The 15,538-nt window shown below is 47.3% G+C and overlaps 2 protein-coding genes across 2 annotated transcripts; both read left to right on the top strand.

The window, feature by feature from the left end:
• Positions 1-5,056: 5,056 nt before the first annotated feature.
• Positions 5,057-6,652, top strand: LOC103625763 (uncharacterized). Its single transcript, XM_020537597.2, is given in 3 exon segments — positions 5,057-5,179; positions 5,512-5,827; positions 5,830-6,652. Coding segments are annotated over 3 exon segments (1,155 nt in total). The 5' UTR covers positions 5,057-5,107; the 3' UTR covers positions 6,597-6,652.
• A 5,342-nt stretch (positions 6,653-11,994) lies between these two features.
• Positions 11,995-14,576, top strand: LOC103625762 (dof zinc finger protein DOF2.4-like). The gene is made up of 2 exons (NM_001346856.1): positions 11,995-12,513; positions 12,861-14,576. Exons 1-2 carry the CDS (start codon positions 12,433-12,435, stop codon positions 14,058-14,060), a joined length of 1,281 nt encoding a protein of 426 aa, NP_001333785.1. The 5' UTR covers positions 11,995-12,432; the 3' UTR covers positions 14,061-14,576.
• Positions 14,577-15,538: the final 962 nt, after the last annotated feature.

Below are 15,538 nucleotides of genomic sequence, written 5' to 3'. Positions count from 1 at the left end.
TATTACAACCGGTATTTATATTCTAGAGTGGAAATGGGCCTAATATAGCCCAGTGGGCGCCCATGTACCTAGGATTTGGCCTTCTAGTCCTTCCACCGCGTCGAGCACTCGAGCCTTCATCACGCCATATTCAGGCTTCTTCCCTTCTTCAGGTTCTTGTACCTCCCCACTGGTCCATCTTCCTTGGCATTGGTGACATTCCCTCCCCATAACCAACAGCTTGTCCCCAAGCTGGTGCTGAGTGGAAACTTTTGCCGGAGAGCTTGTTGATCTTCTCAAGTAGCCATTGCCACTCTGGGAGCGGCCGGTGTGTCGATCGGGCGGAAGAAAGGGAAGTCGCATGAAAACGGCAGCCATCTCCTCCGGCCGGTACGGTGACGACGCGCGCGCGCGCGACCCAGCCACAGTGGCCTCCGTCCCTCTCCGCGCGCGCGCCTTAATTTGGCGGCTTTAACCGGTATCGATCGGCTCGCGATCGTCAGCCATGATAGTGCAGGGCGAAAGCGGCGTCCCGCCGGCCCCTCGCTCCGATCCTCTCTCTCCCCTGCTACGCGGCTAAGCAACTAAAGCGCCGGCCGCCAGTGCAGTACCCAATCATTATCGCCTCAGGCGGGCGCCCGGGCTCTCCGTCTCGCTTTTATTCACCTGGCCCGCCGTCGGTCGCGCGACGGCCGCGGCCCACCCAGGTAGATGCCGCCACCGCTGGCCTCGTACGTCTCCTTTTGCCGGGGCACCTGCTGCCGCGGCCGGACACCGCGCGCGAAAAGAGAGACTAGGGGATCGGAGGGAGGGAGAACCAGGCGAGGTGGCCGCTTTACTGATTCGATATAATAAAGCTTTCCACTAGTATCAGTATACAATATATACATACATATAATAAGATTACACACATATATATATAAATGCATCATCGATCTCTTCGCCCCAAAGGAAACGCATGCAGACCGACGACGCAGGCGGCCGGTGGAGAGAGATCGATGCCTGCTGACGATTTCAGTGCGCGCGGTTCGGTCCAGCCACAGCTGCTGCTGCTGCTGCATCAGGTTGAAATGGCCAGCAGTGCTCTAGGTAGCTAGCTAGCTAGTGCGCACACAATCTTCAGTGAACAAAAGCGGGGCAGAAGAATCTTGGGCGGGCTAAAGCCACTGTCGTCTATACGAGCTGCCAACAAATTAAAGCTGATGAATCATGAAACCATGTGTATTGTTGCTAGGTACCGCCACTCTCCTACTCAATGATTATTCATCTCATATTCTTCTCGTCTCTCTCGTTACCTTACCATATAAACAAAACAAAAAAAACAACCATGCTGTTGCCAGCCATGCCATGCATGCATGCATCGTCGGCGGCTGATCGATGTTTCAACGTACATATATACAAAATTAACTGCTGAGTTTTGATCTCGGACAAACAGATCGTCTCCAATGTTTTGAAGTTGATTAACAAACTATAATTCTATAACGAAGATTGAGTGTCTAAAAAAAGCCTAGAACATGTATAAAAGACTAATTATAAGCAAACAGTTCAGCAGTATTTAGGACTTTATGTATGTCAGTTAACAAAGACTACGCCCTCTAGCTATAGATACCTCTGACATTTACTGTTGAAAACCCAAGAAATAGAGACTCGATTGAGTTTATTGTATCGGTTTTAGTGCTTGAGGGAATGAGGGGGTAAACTTGCCCAATATCTTGCGCTCACCGTTTGTATGTGCTTCAGAAACCCCATAGCTACAAGGTTAAAATGGCTTTGACCCACGAAGAAAACAACACCAATCAAGCTGCTCGAAGCCATCTATCTACCCGCGGCCGCAACCTGGCACGCGCCATTGCTCCCCACCCGCTAGTCGCCGTTGGTGCCCGCCAGGCCGCCACCATATATCCGCTGCTCGACGCCATCTACCCGCCGCTTGCCGGCGACCTGGCCGCAACCTGCCACGCGCCACTGCTCCCCACTCCGTCGCCGTTGGTGCCAGCCCCAGTTCCCTCCCGTCCGTGGATCGGACTTGCATGCATGCATGCATGGAACAGTCTTCAAGCTGCTTGCCACCTCATCCGCCTACTTGCATGCATGGAATAACCACCCGGTATACACATATTCCACTCTGGGCATCGATTTGATTTGGAGATAAATAGGCTCCTGCATGTGGGTCCTATAATGTCAGTGACGGTCTAGATGGATGAAAGCAGACGGCGGTGGCAAAATCGAGCAAAACTTCGCGAGGCAGGTTTCAACTGAGCATGTTGCATACGTAGTGGCAAAAATGGTCAAGTTGGTCAGACTAGTGGTACGGATGTAAAAAGCTCATTGTTATGTCTATATTCAAATATATGATGCTCAGTCTAAACATATATACAAAACACATACGTCAAGTATTGTATAAATTTTCTCAAATGAATTTTATTTTGGGTGTGATGGAGTATTATTTTGAGCATATTATTTTTTTTTCTCTAAAGTATAATGTTGTTAAATTTTTATATTATTATTTTGAGCGTCTTAATGATTTCAAAAAAAAAACTTAAAACTATACAGTTATGAATCTCATTGATATCTATATTTTTATATAAAACATATTTTTATTTGACATCATATAAAAATATGTTTTTTTTCCTAAAACTGAATCTTGTCACGTCATTTTCGTTGGCACGATAAAACAACACTAGCGTGTGTGACAGTGTTTTCTACGTGAAAATCGTCATCTAATGTGATAAATCTTGCCGTGCCAATGTATATATACGGTGCGACAGTACGTTTTGTCGCGGCGGACGCGTTGTCGCCATCAAGAGTTAAAAAGTGGAAACAATAAAATAGTGAGACTATTTAAAAATATATAGAAGTTAAAAAAAGATTAAGAAAAAAAATCCCTCCTTGGGCCGGCCGGCCGGGAACCGAATTGTTATCTTCTGTCTAATCTCTCTAGCTAATCAACCATAGACGACAATAATGGCTAGGGAAAGTGGGTTTCAGGTTTATTTTATTTAACTGGTACTTCTGATGACAAGACAGCCAATTAGGAGAATAATAATCTAATTAATTATAAGGCAGTGAGCATAAATCCCTTGTGCTCTAACCATTTGGGACTGATTTGGTGATTAGCTAGTGCTCGCAAGGGGATCCATGGGAGAGGAATGTTATTCCTTCTGTATAGATCCGCTCGTGATTTCTGATTATTACCAAACCAATCTTTAGAGAAAAAACAATCCACGACACTAGGATGGTGTATGAATGGGTCGGGATTGGAGAAGAATACATATGCATGCAGTATGCGTGAATGATTGTGCCTATTTCACTAGTAGAATTATACTATGTGTCATTCATGGAAGTCACTTTGTTATTTTTTTTTCTAGTTATCGAAGGACCCGAATATAATAAGAACCTCGTGAATTGTCCAGATCTTGCATGTACAATTCGAACGTGTGTAGAGCTCTGTCATAGTTTTAATACAGTGTTCAGATGACATGTTTGCTTAACTCGTTCAACAAAGCAATTGAAACGCTTTCTAGCTTTCATATATAATTAATATGTCTACTAGAGCTAGGAGCTAGCCTACCATAGATGAGATGCTTCATTCTTGAGCTGAATTTCCAACAAGTACATGAGAATTGCGCCAGAAGCATCAGCACATATATACATTCATTCATACGTATAGAGGAGATGACAGCTGAAATCCAGCTTTTTACCGAGTGCATGGCGCTTTATCAGTATACTGACCGCAAATTTAGAATCAATGGATATGTACTCTCTTACACTGTTGTTCACCGTACAAGCAAGCAAACCCATAAAAAATCAACCCTATATCGCTCTCTACCTAGCTAGCTCTTCTTCCGGGCCAGACACCTCTACTGCTCATCTGTACACTGCACAAAAAACTGTGTGTAAGAGTAAGACATACGTACCTTATTGCTTTTATCTACCGTACCCCTCCTCAAAGCGGCCTACTCATACAATGTACATACACAAGAGCACTGTCTTCTTGTCTAGCTATACTTGTTAACTTTGGTCTTTGGTTGGAGAGAGAGAGAGAGAGAGAGAGAGAGAGGTAGTAGAACATGAATTCTCTACACCCAGGACCAGCTAGCCAAGAGTCCAAAGAGAGTCGTAGCAAGAGTAACTTTACCACTGATTGATCTCCCTTTCATCAATATGGACATAAAGTTGCACCTGCGCAGCATACGCTAGAATGACCCCTGGCCTGGATTGGTAGCTATCTAGCTAGCTAGCTCACGTTGGTAACCTCTTACTAGCGTCGCATGTACACTGTTCAGCCCCTCTAGCTAGCTAATCAAGCAGGGAATGAAGGAAGAAGGAAAAAAAAGAAGAGAGAAGCAAACAAGACGCACAACAACAACAATACAAAACAGTAGCACAACAGGCATCACCACCTCTTCCTGCTGCCTCCCTAGGGTTTCCAACTTCCCCTCCTCGTGCATAAAACCCACCCCCACCACCCTCACCCCTCTCTTCTCTCATCACCCTCCCACCCTTCCTGCTGCTACTAGCTACATCAATCCATCCATCTCACACACACATGCATGTCATTCTTACAAGCTAAGGAATGAAGTGCCTTCTCTCCTATATGTCTCACATCCATTCATTATATATAATGCAAGGCCTCCACTAACACCCCAAACAAACAAACAAAAAATAAAGGGGAAGGGAAATGAACAAGCACGGCGTCCCCCTTTAATTTTATTCCACTCGCTTTCGCCATCCGCCCCCGGCGATCCCATCTTTTTCTTCCCCATAGCTTTAGTTCCTCCTCTTCTTAATCCTCTCCTGGCTCTGGCGCAGCAGGCACTTATCACCTCTTAGTCTCCTCCGCTTCGCCGTCATTCCATTCCGGTCGTCGCGGCAGCAGCTTGCTAGCGTAGAGAGAGCGAGAGGGCTCGCTAGTGGATGTTATTCTCCGGTCCACCTTTATCATCGATGCACCCCCTCCCTCCCCCATCCTTGCATGATCCCCTAAAGCGCCTATATACCCTTATATCGCAAACTAAAGAAAGGAGAGCTGGCAAGTGCGGCGATTGCGAGGAGGATCAAACAAACCAGAAAAGAAGCTCTCACACACAAGTAGTAGCAAAAGATCAAAAGAAATCAATTCTTTACCATGGTCTTTTCTTCTGTTCCTGTCTACCTTGATCCATCCAATTGGAGCCAGCACCACCAGGCACAGGAGCAGGTAATTTTTTTTGCCCCCGCCCAGATCATCGTCGCTTCTGCCTCTTTTGCGCGCGCGTGCTTTTTCGTTTCGTCTTCTCCTTGTTGGCCACCATAGCTTCTCCATGAAAAAAAGCAAGGCCGGCCGCCGAGAGGGGAGCGAAATGGAGAGGAAATATTCCTAGGCACTTTTGCCAAAAGAAAAATCTCTCTTCTGTGCTTGAATATACTAGGCCATCTCTCTTTTGGTTTCATTCGCTGACATCAATTTGGCTCACCTCGCGCGCCTTTTTTCTCTTTAATTGTTATGCTGGTATGTGTTTGATTTGGGAATGATGATGATGCTTTCTTCAGCAACAACACGCTCAACATGGTCAGCTTCCAAGCGACGGCGGCATGGACGCGCATGCACATCATCATCATGATCAGCCGCCGCCGGTGCGACCACCTCATGGCGGGGCTCTCATGGCACCTCGCCCTGACATGGCAGTTGTGGTCTCGGCGAGCGGCAATGGGCCAACTGGCGGTGGCTCTGCTATCCGGGCAGGCTCCATGTCTGAGCGGGCCAGGCTCGCCAAGATCCCGCAGTCGGAGCCGGGGCTCAAGTGCCCGCGATGCGAGTCCACCAACACCAAGTTCTGCTACTTCAACAACTACTCGCTCTCCCAGCCACCAAGTCGTCTAAGTCCAACTCGTCATCGGTCGCCTCTGCTTTCGGCACGGGCGGGACGTCGTCATCCATCTCGTCCACCGCTACCGGCGATAGCCACACGGGCACCATGATGCTTTCTCATCAGGGACAACTGCAACCCTTCCTAGCCTTGATGCAGCACCCCCTCGTCGGCGGGGATCACTACAACATCAGCGCGTCAAGGTTAGGGTTCCTAGGACTAAGCTCACTAGACCCCATGGATTACCACCAGTTCGGCACGGGCGCCGGCGCCAGCAGCGCTACAATTGGGCTAGAGCAGTGGCGCTTGCCACAGATACAACGGTTCCCCTTCCTAAGCGGCCAACCTGACGTCGTGCAACCGACAATGTCTGGTATTTACCCATTCGACATGGAAGGACAGAGTGGGGACACTCCCGTCTTACCTGGCGGGCACATGCTGGGTGGCTCGAAGATGCCCGGCTCAGCCGGCCTGATCACGCAGCTCGCATCGGTTAAGATGGAGGACAACCCAGCGTCCGTGGCGATGGCGAGCAGCTCATCTAGGGATTTCCTTAGTGTCACTGGGAACCTCCAATTCTGGGTCGACGACAGCGACAACGACGGTGCAAGTGGCAACAATGAAGGAGGCGTTGGCAACGCCGGAGGTGGCAGTGGCGGTGGCGCGGTCGCTCCAGGCACCAGCTGGGTGGACCTGTCAGGATCAACTCGTCTTCATCCGGGAAATTGCTGTGACGAACCCTTCGGTCTGCATGCTAGCTGCAGTTGAAAGGTACACTACCGGAATTTGGCTCTTTGCAACTTTATAGTTGGTCACATTTTCAAATAAACTCATTTAGTGCCTTAAATAATCAAATTACTCGGTTGTTATAGTACATGGGGAATGAAAACGTAATATAGACATAATTAATGTAGTAGTGTAGTGGTATAGGAGGGTATGCGTGAGAGAGAGGTTGCGAGTTCGAATCTCACCATTTACAAAACATATAAATTTGATTCAAAAAATAATAGTGGAAAATGATAGGGCAATGGGTAAGGTACATGTGGTTGGAGAGTTGTTCCTACAATTTTAAAAAAATGTTTTGCTGATTTTTTTTTATTTTTTCGATTCTTAATTTACCGAGTGCTTTTCGACACTCGGCAAAGAACCCTTTACCGATAAAATATTTACCGAATCTAAAATAGCCTTTGCCGAGTGTCACTCGGCAAAGAACGCAATTCCGGTAGGCGCCCTATTATTTATACAAAGCCCTGCATCTTGATTTTAGTCATGGCTTCTGAGAAAGTTCAATAGAAAATGAGTTGTGGATTGTGTTGCAAGATTATAGGGGCTATATATATATCTGATAGGTATCATCTGTGGTGACGATCGATGGAAGAGATGGTGAATCAATCTCTAGAAATGGTGGGCAATCGAAATTTATTCAGTTCTTCATGCGCTGTTCTTGTTAATTTCTGCCGGGTGTGTGGGGGGGGGGGTCTATATATATTTCAGGTGTATGATGTGTAAACTTGTAACACATGCATGCTACATGGATTTCCTTACTACATTTGCCATGCATGCAATGTGTTCATGTGCATGGTGCAAGCTACTACCGGAATTTGGCTCTTTGCCGAGTGCCATATTCTTTGTCGAGTGTTTTATTTCGGGCACTCGGCAAAGAAGCTCTTTGCCGAGTGCCACGCAAAAAACCCTCAGTAAAAGAAAACACTCGGCGAAGAGGCTCTTTGCCGAGTGTTTTATTTTTGACACTCGGCAAAGAGTTTCTTTGCCGAGTGTCTTTTTTTGACACTTTGCCGAGTGTCACAAATACAATACTTGGCAAAGAGCTCTTTGCCAAGTGTTTTTTCTCCAACACTAGTGTGTGTATACACACACTTATGGGAGTACTTGATAAAAAAGATCGTAGAACTACTGAACGTTTGCAACAATAATGGTTGCTTGTTACTTGGTGCATGATTATATAGACACTTTGTTATTGTGTGTTTAGGTGTATGTAGCAGCAAAAGCATCGGTCGTCTAGTGCATATATATTTGCATTCATGCTTGCAGCTAGATCACTAGAAATAGTATGTGACTGATGTCTCTACTTAGGCCCCGTTTGATTTAGGGCGACTAAAGTTTAGTGACTAAAGTTTAGTCACTTTTAGTCTCTAAAGAAGTAAACATGGTGACTAAAGTGTGGTGACTAAACTTTAGTTCTTTAGTCACTAAGGGGTGACTAAAAGGGACTAAAGTAGTATTTTTACCTTATTTGTCCTCTCCATTTTTTTTCTTATAGCAAACATCCATTAATTAATAGGGGTAAAATAGTTATTATTCACAGCAATTAATGCTCTTTAGTCCGGTTTAGTCACTGGAACCAAACGATATATTTTAGCGACTAAACTTTAGCCACTAAAATTTAGTCTAGTGACTAAGTGAACCAAACAGAGCTTTAATTACTCTCTACATCAAGAAAGTCATTGTTGCATTGCATGCGTGGTAATATAGTACTATCTATCTACCATGGTGTGCATTCTAAGTTGCACCCTAGGTTAAACTTTTCGGTCGAAGAGTCCTGTTTCTAAGTATAATTTTTTTGTCGGTCCAACCGGGACGATGCGTTTTTTTGGCCTTTTTTTTTGGTGTATTTTGGTTTAAAATTTGAAAAAAATACAAAAGTCATACTTTGGTCAACAAAACGGTTTTAGGAAATTCCAAAACAAAAATGTACGTAGTCCCTTTGCGCATATCGTCATTTGGAAATGAACAAGCAACAAGGCCGTCATCGGTCCAATATCGCACAATTAATGTGAGAACTAGGATTTTGGTGAAGCTAATTTCTTTTTTGTCTTCACCGGCTCTGGATATTTCATGCATGCATGGACGTCATCTCTTCCCTAGCTCGTTTGTTTACCCGTCGCTGTCGGAGGGAATCTAAGTTCTCTCGTCTGCTTTCCCGCAGTCCAATGCAGTCTCCCCCCGTTGGAGAGGGAATAAAGGCACTAGGCCCCGGTCTGACCCAATCTGTTCTGCTAGTATCTATTTCCAGCATGGATTTCATCAAATCGTCACAGCGTAAGTAACTCATGTTTGAGAGCTAGCTAGAGATACCAAATTCGATTTTGATGGTGGTAGTGTTGTGTTGTACTGTGATCTGAAGGGGTGAAATGTGGTCTTAATAAAAAAAAATCGATTCTTTGAAATTTGAAGATTACTTGCCTTTTCAGCGAGTAATTACGTTGTCAGTGTCCACTCGAGACAGGATTGCATGCTTGTTGTATCATCGCTTTCCCGTTGACCCGTCTTGCGAAATTGGACTGATGAATGTGTATGGAACGAATAGCTTTCCTCCTCCGCCGTCGCGAGGGCGTGCAACATCGCATGTGCAATAATAATACTGACATTTCTTCAGGGAAACTCGACGATCCTACATCTATCTGCATGCTCTCACCGCGGTGTGGCCGTGGGCCTTTCGTTACTCAATACGCCAGAGCGCCAGCCGTCGTCGGAACTTGGCAAGGATCGAGCAGCCAGTGCAAAGCACTAGCTTAGCAGCTTGTTGCTTGTACCTGAACGCAGCAACGAGAAAAAGAGAGAGAGAGAGAGAGAGAGAGAGAGAGAGAGAGAGAGAGAGAGAGAGAGAGAGAGAGAGAGAGAGAGAGAGAGAGAGAGAGAGAGATACATCAGCATGGAATGGTAGCCCAGCAGCAGGAGGACAGCAGGTGGTCGGAGGGTATCAGATTCCTGTCAGATCGACTTGTACTGCAAATCACACGCATAGGCATAGAGCGAGGGGATCACGAAAAATGACAGCTTTAGCTTTATACACGTACAACCGCAGCATGCAGCTGCTGGAGGCCCCCCACACCTTTTCCCCTTTGGAGGTCCCTACATATATACTATACACAGCCGCTCTCAGCAAATTAATCCTAGCTCCCTTAGCTGTCTATGCTCTCAAAAAAAATCAATATTGATTTAGATTGAACCAGGCCTTTTAAAACTTAACTAAGGGAGTGTTTGAATTGAATGCACTAAGGGGTGTTTGAACATACACTAGAGCTAATAGTTAGTTGACGACAAAATTGCTAGTGAAATTAGCTAGCTAACAAATAGCTAGTTAACTAGTAGGTAATTTATTAAAAATAGCTAATATCTGAACTATTAGCTAGGGTGTTTGAACTATTAGCTAATTTTAGCCACTAGCTATTAGTTCTAGTGCAATAAAACACCCTCTAAGTTTATTAAAAATGATAATATCAATATATGTAATTATAAATATATACTCTATCTGTTTTTTTTTGTCGTTGTTTAGTTAAAAAATAAACTAGCGGACGATAAATATTCGAGAAAGGAGTAACTATATGTTTTTCTAAAGCTGTTTAGTAACATGTTTAATTGTCGACACATTGGTTTTCATAGGTACTACAAGATAAAGTAGTTTAGGGTCGATGATGACGGTACGGTAAAAGCAAGGACAAGGAACATTGGTTTTCATAGGTAGTACTACGTACATACAATTACTGTATCTATGCGCCCCTAACTTTGAGTCTGTCTGATCCCTGCGTGTGAGTGTGTGTGAGAGAGAGGGAGACCGAGACAGAGATTCTGAGCTTTGGCCTCACACACGTTGCATCACATGCGCGAAAACAATCATGCATGGACCAGGATCGGAGGCCATGCATAGACGATACATGCAATATTAATTACCTTGAGATCTAGCGACGACATTCCCCTCGCACGCACAGAATACACCCTGCTTTCGTGCTAGTACTACATATATACCAGCATGCACTATAAACTACTCCTTCCGACATGACGTGCGTATATATATATACTCGTTTTTATTCTGGACAAGACTCCAAGGAATATAATGCGCATGTTCGAAATGGTATGTTAATGACTAGTAATGAGCTAGCTAGCTAGTGCTAGCTTTGATGTGGCCGGCATCTACTATGCACGCAGAGATCCGATCCCAATGCGTGCGTACGTGCCCAAGAATCTGATGTCCAGCGTCGTCGTAGATCTCGATCGATCGATCGACGACCAGCTAGCGTGGTCGAGGTATAGTTGGGAGCACGAGGCTTCGTTTCTCTGATCTTGCTCCTACCTTGCTCTCTCCACTACAAGTACTGCTGCAGGTGCACTTGTCAATTAATTCGTCTATTTCGACAACGCAAACTGTGAAACGCGGACGACGTCGATCAGTTTCGTCAGATACGCGCCCGGCCATGGCCAGGCCATGCCATGCACAAGTGCTCTCGATCCATCGACGTACGTATACGTCGTCCATGCGTGAACTGGACCTGGACGGACGACGACACACAAGTGCGTGCGGCGGCTGCAGGGCCCGGCTGGCCGGCGCGCGGCACACGTGCATCGTCGTCTCCGCCATTGTGACAGCTAGCGCGCGACATTATATCTAAACAGAGGCCGGTCAGAAGAGTCGTCGTGGTCGTCGTCGATGGATCGACTCGTCGCGTCGGACCAGCAGAAGCTAGCCAATGGCAGCATCAGCATGCACGTATCATCGGATCGACGACGGGAACGTATGGTACCAGCAGGACGTATAGCTTTATGCTCCTGTGGATGGTGTGTGGTGCGGTACGTGTGGGATAAGGTCCGCTTTGCTGCCGTCCCGGTCCTGTCCCTGCCCCAGCTGCTAGCTGCTGCTGTCCCTGCGATTTTGACCGTGGAATCTCTCTCGGTCGCGGCGCGCGCGCGCACGGATCATCACATGCAAGCCATGGCTGCGCCGCTGCATATCCTTGCATGCATGCTGCAGGCAATGGATGGAATGGGGTCGCGCGCGGCCGTCCAGGAGCTGGAGAGCTCAGCTGAGCCGAAGCCGAGCGAGCGAGGAGTCGTCAAGGGGAAGCCTCTCTGCCTGCCTTTCTTTCACAGCGGATTCGGATCGTCCCCTGTCTGTCCCTGTCTGCCTTTCTTTCTTACAAGCTAAGGAATGGAGTGCCTGCCTTCTCTTCTCTCCCGTATATATGTTTCACATCCATTATATATTATATAATATAAATAACGCAAGGCCTCCTCCACTAACCACCAAAACAAACAAACAAAAAATAAAGGGGCCGGGAAGCTAAGGCAAATGAACAAGCTAGCTAGCCCCGCATCCGGCCTCCTTTAATTTTATTCCACTCGCTCGCTTTTGCCATCCGCCCGGCGGGATCCCATCTCTTTCTTCTCCTAGCTAGCTTTAGTTTCCCCGGCCCCCTTCTTCTTCCTCTCTATCCCTAGTGGCACTAGCGCAGAGAGGCCCTTATCTCCTCTCCGTCTCTTCCGCTTCGCCGTCATGCATTCCATTCCAGTGGTCGCTCGCGGCATGCAGCAGCCTGCTAGCGTAGAGAGCGAGAGCGAGAGCGAGAGGGCTCGCCGCTAGTGGATGTTATTCTCCGATCCACCTTTACCATCGATGATGCACCCCTCCCTCGCCCCCATCCTTGCATGATCCGATCCCCTAAAGCGCCTATATACCCTTATCTTGCAAACTAAAGCAAGCAGGAGAGAGCTGGGCGACTGCGAGGAGGAACAAACAAACAAACCAACCAGAAAAGAAGCTCTCTCACACAAGTAGTAGCAAAAGATCAAAAGAAATCAATTCTATACCATGGTCTTTTCTTCGGTTCCTGTCTACCTTGATCCACCCAATTGGAGCCAGCACCACCACCAGCCGCAGCAGCAGCAGCAGGTAATTTTTTTGATCGTCGTCGCTTCCGCCTCTTTTGCGCGCGCGCGCGCGTGCTTTTTTCCGTTTCGTCTCCTCCTTGTTGGCCACCATAGCTTCTCCATGAAAAAAGCAAGGCCGGCCGCCGAGAGGGGGACGACGAAATGGAGAGGAAATATTCCTAGGCTCTTTTGCCAAAGCAAAATCTCTCTTCTCTCTGCTTGAATATACCAGGCCATCTCTCTTTTGGTTTCATGCGCTCTGACATCAATTTGGCTCGTCTCGCCGCGCGCGCGCCTTTTTTTTCTCTTTAATTGCTGTGCTGGTGTGTGTGTGTTTGATTAATTTGGGAATGATGCTGCTTTCTTCAGCAACAGCACGCTCAACATGGCCAGCTTCCAAGTGGCGGCAACGGCGGCGGCGGCGGCGGCATGGACACGCATGCGCATCATCATCATCATCAGCTGCCGCCGGTGCCACCTCCTCCTAGCGGGGCTCTCATGGCTCCTCGCCCTGACATGTCGGCTATGGTCCCTGCTGCGAGCGGTGGTGGCGGGCCGACTAGCGGCGGCACCGCTATCCGTCCGGGCTCCATGACCGAGCGGGCCAAGCTCGCCAAGATCCCGCAGCCGGAGCCGGGGCTCAAGTGCCCGCGCTGCGAGTCCACCAACACCAAGTTCTGCTACTTCAACAACTACTCGCTCTCCCAGCCGCGCCACTTCTGCAAGACGTGCCGCCGGTACTGGACGCGCGGCGGCGCGCTCCGGAACGTCCCCGTGGGCGGCGGGTGCCGCCGTAACAAGCGCACCAAGTCGTCCAAGTCCAACTCGTCATCGGCCGCCGCCTCTGCTTCAGGCGGCGCGGGCGGGACGTCGTCGTCCACCTCGTCCACCGCTACCGGCGGCAGCAGCAGCGCGGGCGCCATCATGCCGTCTCATCAGGGGCAGCTGCAGCCGTTCCTGGCCTCGTTGCACCACCCTCTTGCCGGCGGCGGCGGCGGCGGGGATCACTACAGCACCGGCGCGTCAAGGTTAGGGTTCCCAGGACTGAGCTCGCTGGACCCCATGGACTACCACCAGTTCGGCGCGGGCGCGGGCGCCGGCGCCAGCAGCGCTGCCATCGGGCTAGAGCAGTGGCGTCTGCCGCATATACAGCAGTTCCCCTTCCTAAGCGGCCGCCCCGACCCCGTGCAACCAACAATGTCTAGCATTTACCCGTTCGACTTGGAAGGGCACGGCGGGGACGCTCCCGGCTTCCCCGGCGGGCACATGCTAGGTGCCTCCAAGGTGCCCGGCTCAGCCGGACTAATCACGCAGCTGGCATCGGTTAAGATGGAGGACAACCCAGCGTCTGCGGCGATGGCGAGCAGCTCGCCGAGGGAGTTCCTTAGCCTCCCTGGGAACCTCCAATTCTGGGGCGGCGGCGGCAACAACAACGGCGGTGCAAGTGGCAACAATGGAGGAGGCGCTGGCAACGGCGGTGGTGGTGGCGGCGGTGGCGCTGTCGCTCCGGGCAGCAGCTGGGTGGACCTGTCAGGATTCAACTCGTCTTCGTCTGGGAACGTCCTGTGACATGCCCTCTGGTCTGCATGCTAGCTGCATTAAAAAGGTAGCCCTATTATTTATGCAAAGCCTTGAATCTTCATTTTAGTCATGGCTTCTGAGAAAGTTCAACAGAAAAAAGGAGTTGTGGTTGCAAGATTATAGGGGCTATATATATCTGATAGCTATCGTCTGCGGTGACGATCGAGATGGCGGATATGGTGAATCGGTCTCTAGAAATGGTAGGCAAACGAAATTTATTCAGTTCTTCATGCGCTGTTCTTGTTTCTGCTGGGTGGGGTGGGGCGGGGCGGGCGTGCATCTCTATATTGTTGTCCATTATATTTCAGGTGTATGATATGTAAACTTATAACACATGCATGTTGCATGGATTTCCTTGCTGTCTTTGGCATGCAACGTGTTCATGTGCATGGTGCAAGAGGCGATATAGTGTGTGTGTGTGTGTACACACACATATGGGAGTACTTGATAAAAAAAAGATCGAGGAACTACTGAACAATCCAATCATTCACCTATTAATTTGAGACAGTTTGCAACAATAATAATATAATGGATGCTTGTTACTTGATGCATGATTATACAGACACTTTATTGTTGTGTGTTTAGGTGTATGTAGCAGCAAAATGCATCGGTCTAGTGCATATATTTGCATTCATGCTTGCAGCTAGATCACTAGAAATAGTATGTGACTGATGTGTCTCTACTTAATAACTCTCTACATCAAGAAAATCCTTGCATTTGCATGCGTGGTAATATAGTATAACACAGATTGCTATATCTATCTACCATGGTGTGCATTATAAGTTGCACCCTATGTTAAACTTTTCGGTCGAAAAGTCATGTTTCTCAATGTATTTTTTTTTTTTAAAAAAAAAAGAAAAATCGGTCTAATCCGGGATGTGTTTTTTGTCCTGTTTTTTTGTGTATTTCGGTTTAAAATTTGAAAAAAAATACAAAAGTCATACCTTGGTCAACAAAACGGTTAGGAAATTCCAAAACAAAAATGTAGTCCCTTGCGCATATCATTTGGAAATGAACAAGCAACATGGCTGTCGTCATCGGTCCATCGCACAATGCACCATATATCTAATTAATTAGGGGGTGTTTGGTTAGAGGGACTAAAGATTAGTCTCTAGTTTTTAGTCCCTTTTAGTCCCTTTTTTGCCAAACACTAGGACTAAAATATGGACTAAAATGATTTAGTCTTTAGTCCTTTGTATAGGTGCTAAAAGAGACTAAAAGCTCATAATTATCATGTTGCCCTTACCTTTTTATAGATAACTAATATTATGAGTATATTCTAAGGGTATTTGAGTCTTTGGACAATGTATTTAATGACTTTAGAATCTATTTAGTCCCTAAAACCAAACATATAGGGACTAAAGTTTAGTCCTAGGACTAAAGTTTAGTCCTAGAACTAATTGAAACCAAACATGCCCTTAGTTATCTTGCACATTATGTGTACTCTCTTGAACCCACAAATTAAC

This window comes from Zea mays, chromosome 5 (genome assembly GCF_902167145.1).
Source record: "Zea mays cultivar B73 chromosome 5, Zm-B73-REFERENCE-NAM-5.0, whole genome shotgun sequence".
Lineage (NCBI taxonomy): Eukaryota > Viridiplantae > Streptophyta > Magnoliopsida > Poales > Poaceae > Zea > Zea mays.
The sequence above is the reverse complement of the archived record's forward strand: the minus strand, read 5'-3'. Positions and strand labels throughout refer to the sequence as shown.

Bases quoted from the DNA above. Each gene is read 5' to 3' on its own strand.
- LOC103625762 (NM_001346856.1), top strand. From the start codon at position 12,433: ATGGTCTTTTCTTCGGTTCCTGTCTACCTTGATCCACCCAATTGGAGC. The intron at 12,514-12,860 runs GTAATTTTTTTG...TGCTTTCTTCAG, and splicing joins AGCCGCAGCAGCAGCAGCAG to CAACAGCACGCTCAACATGG.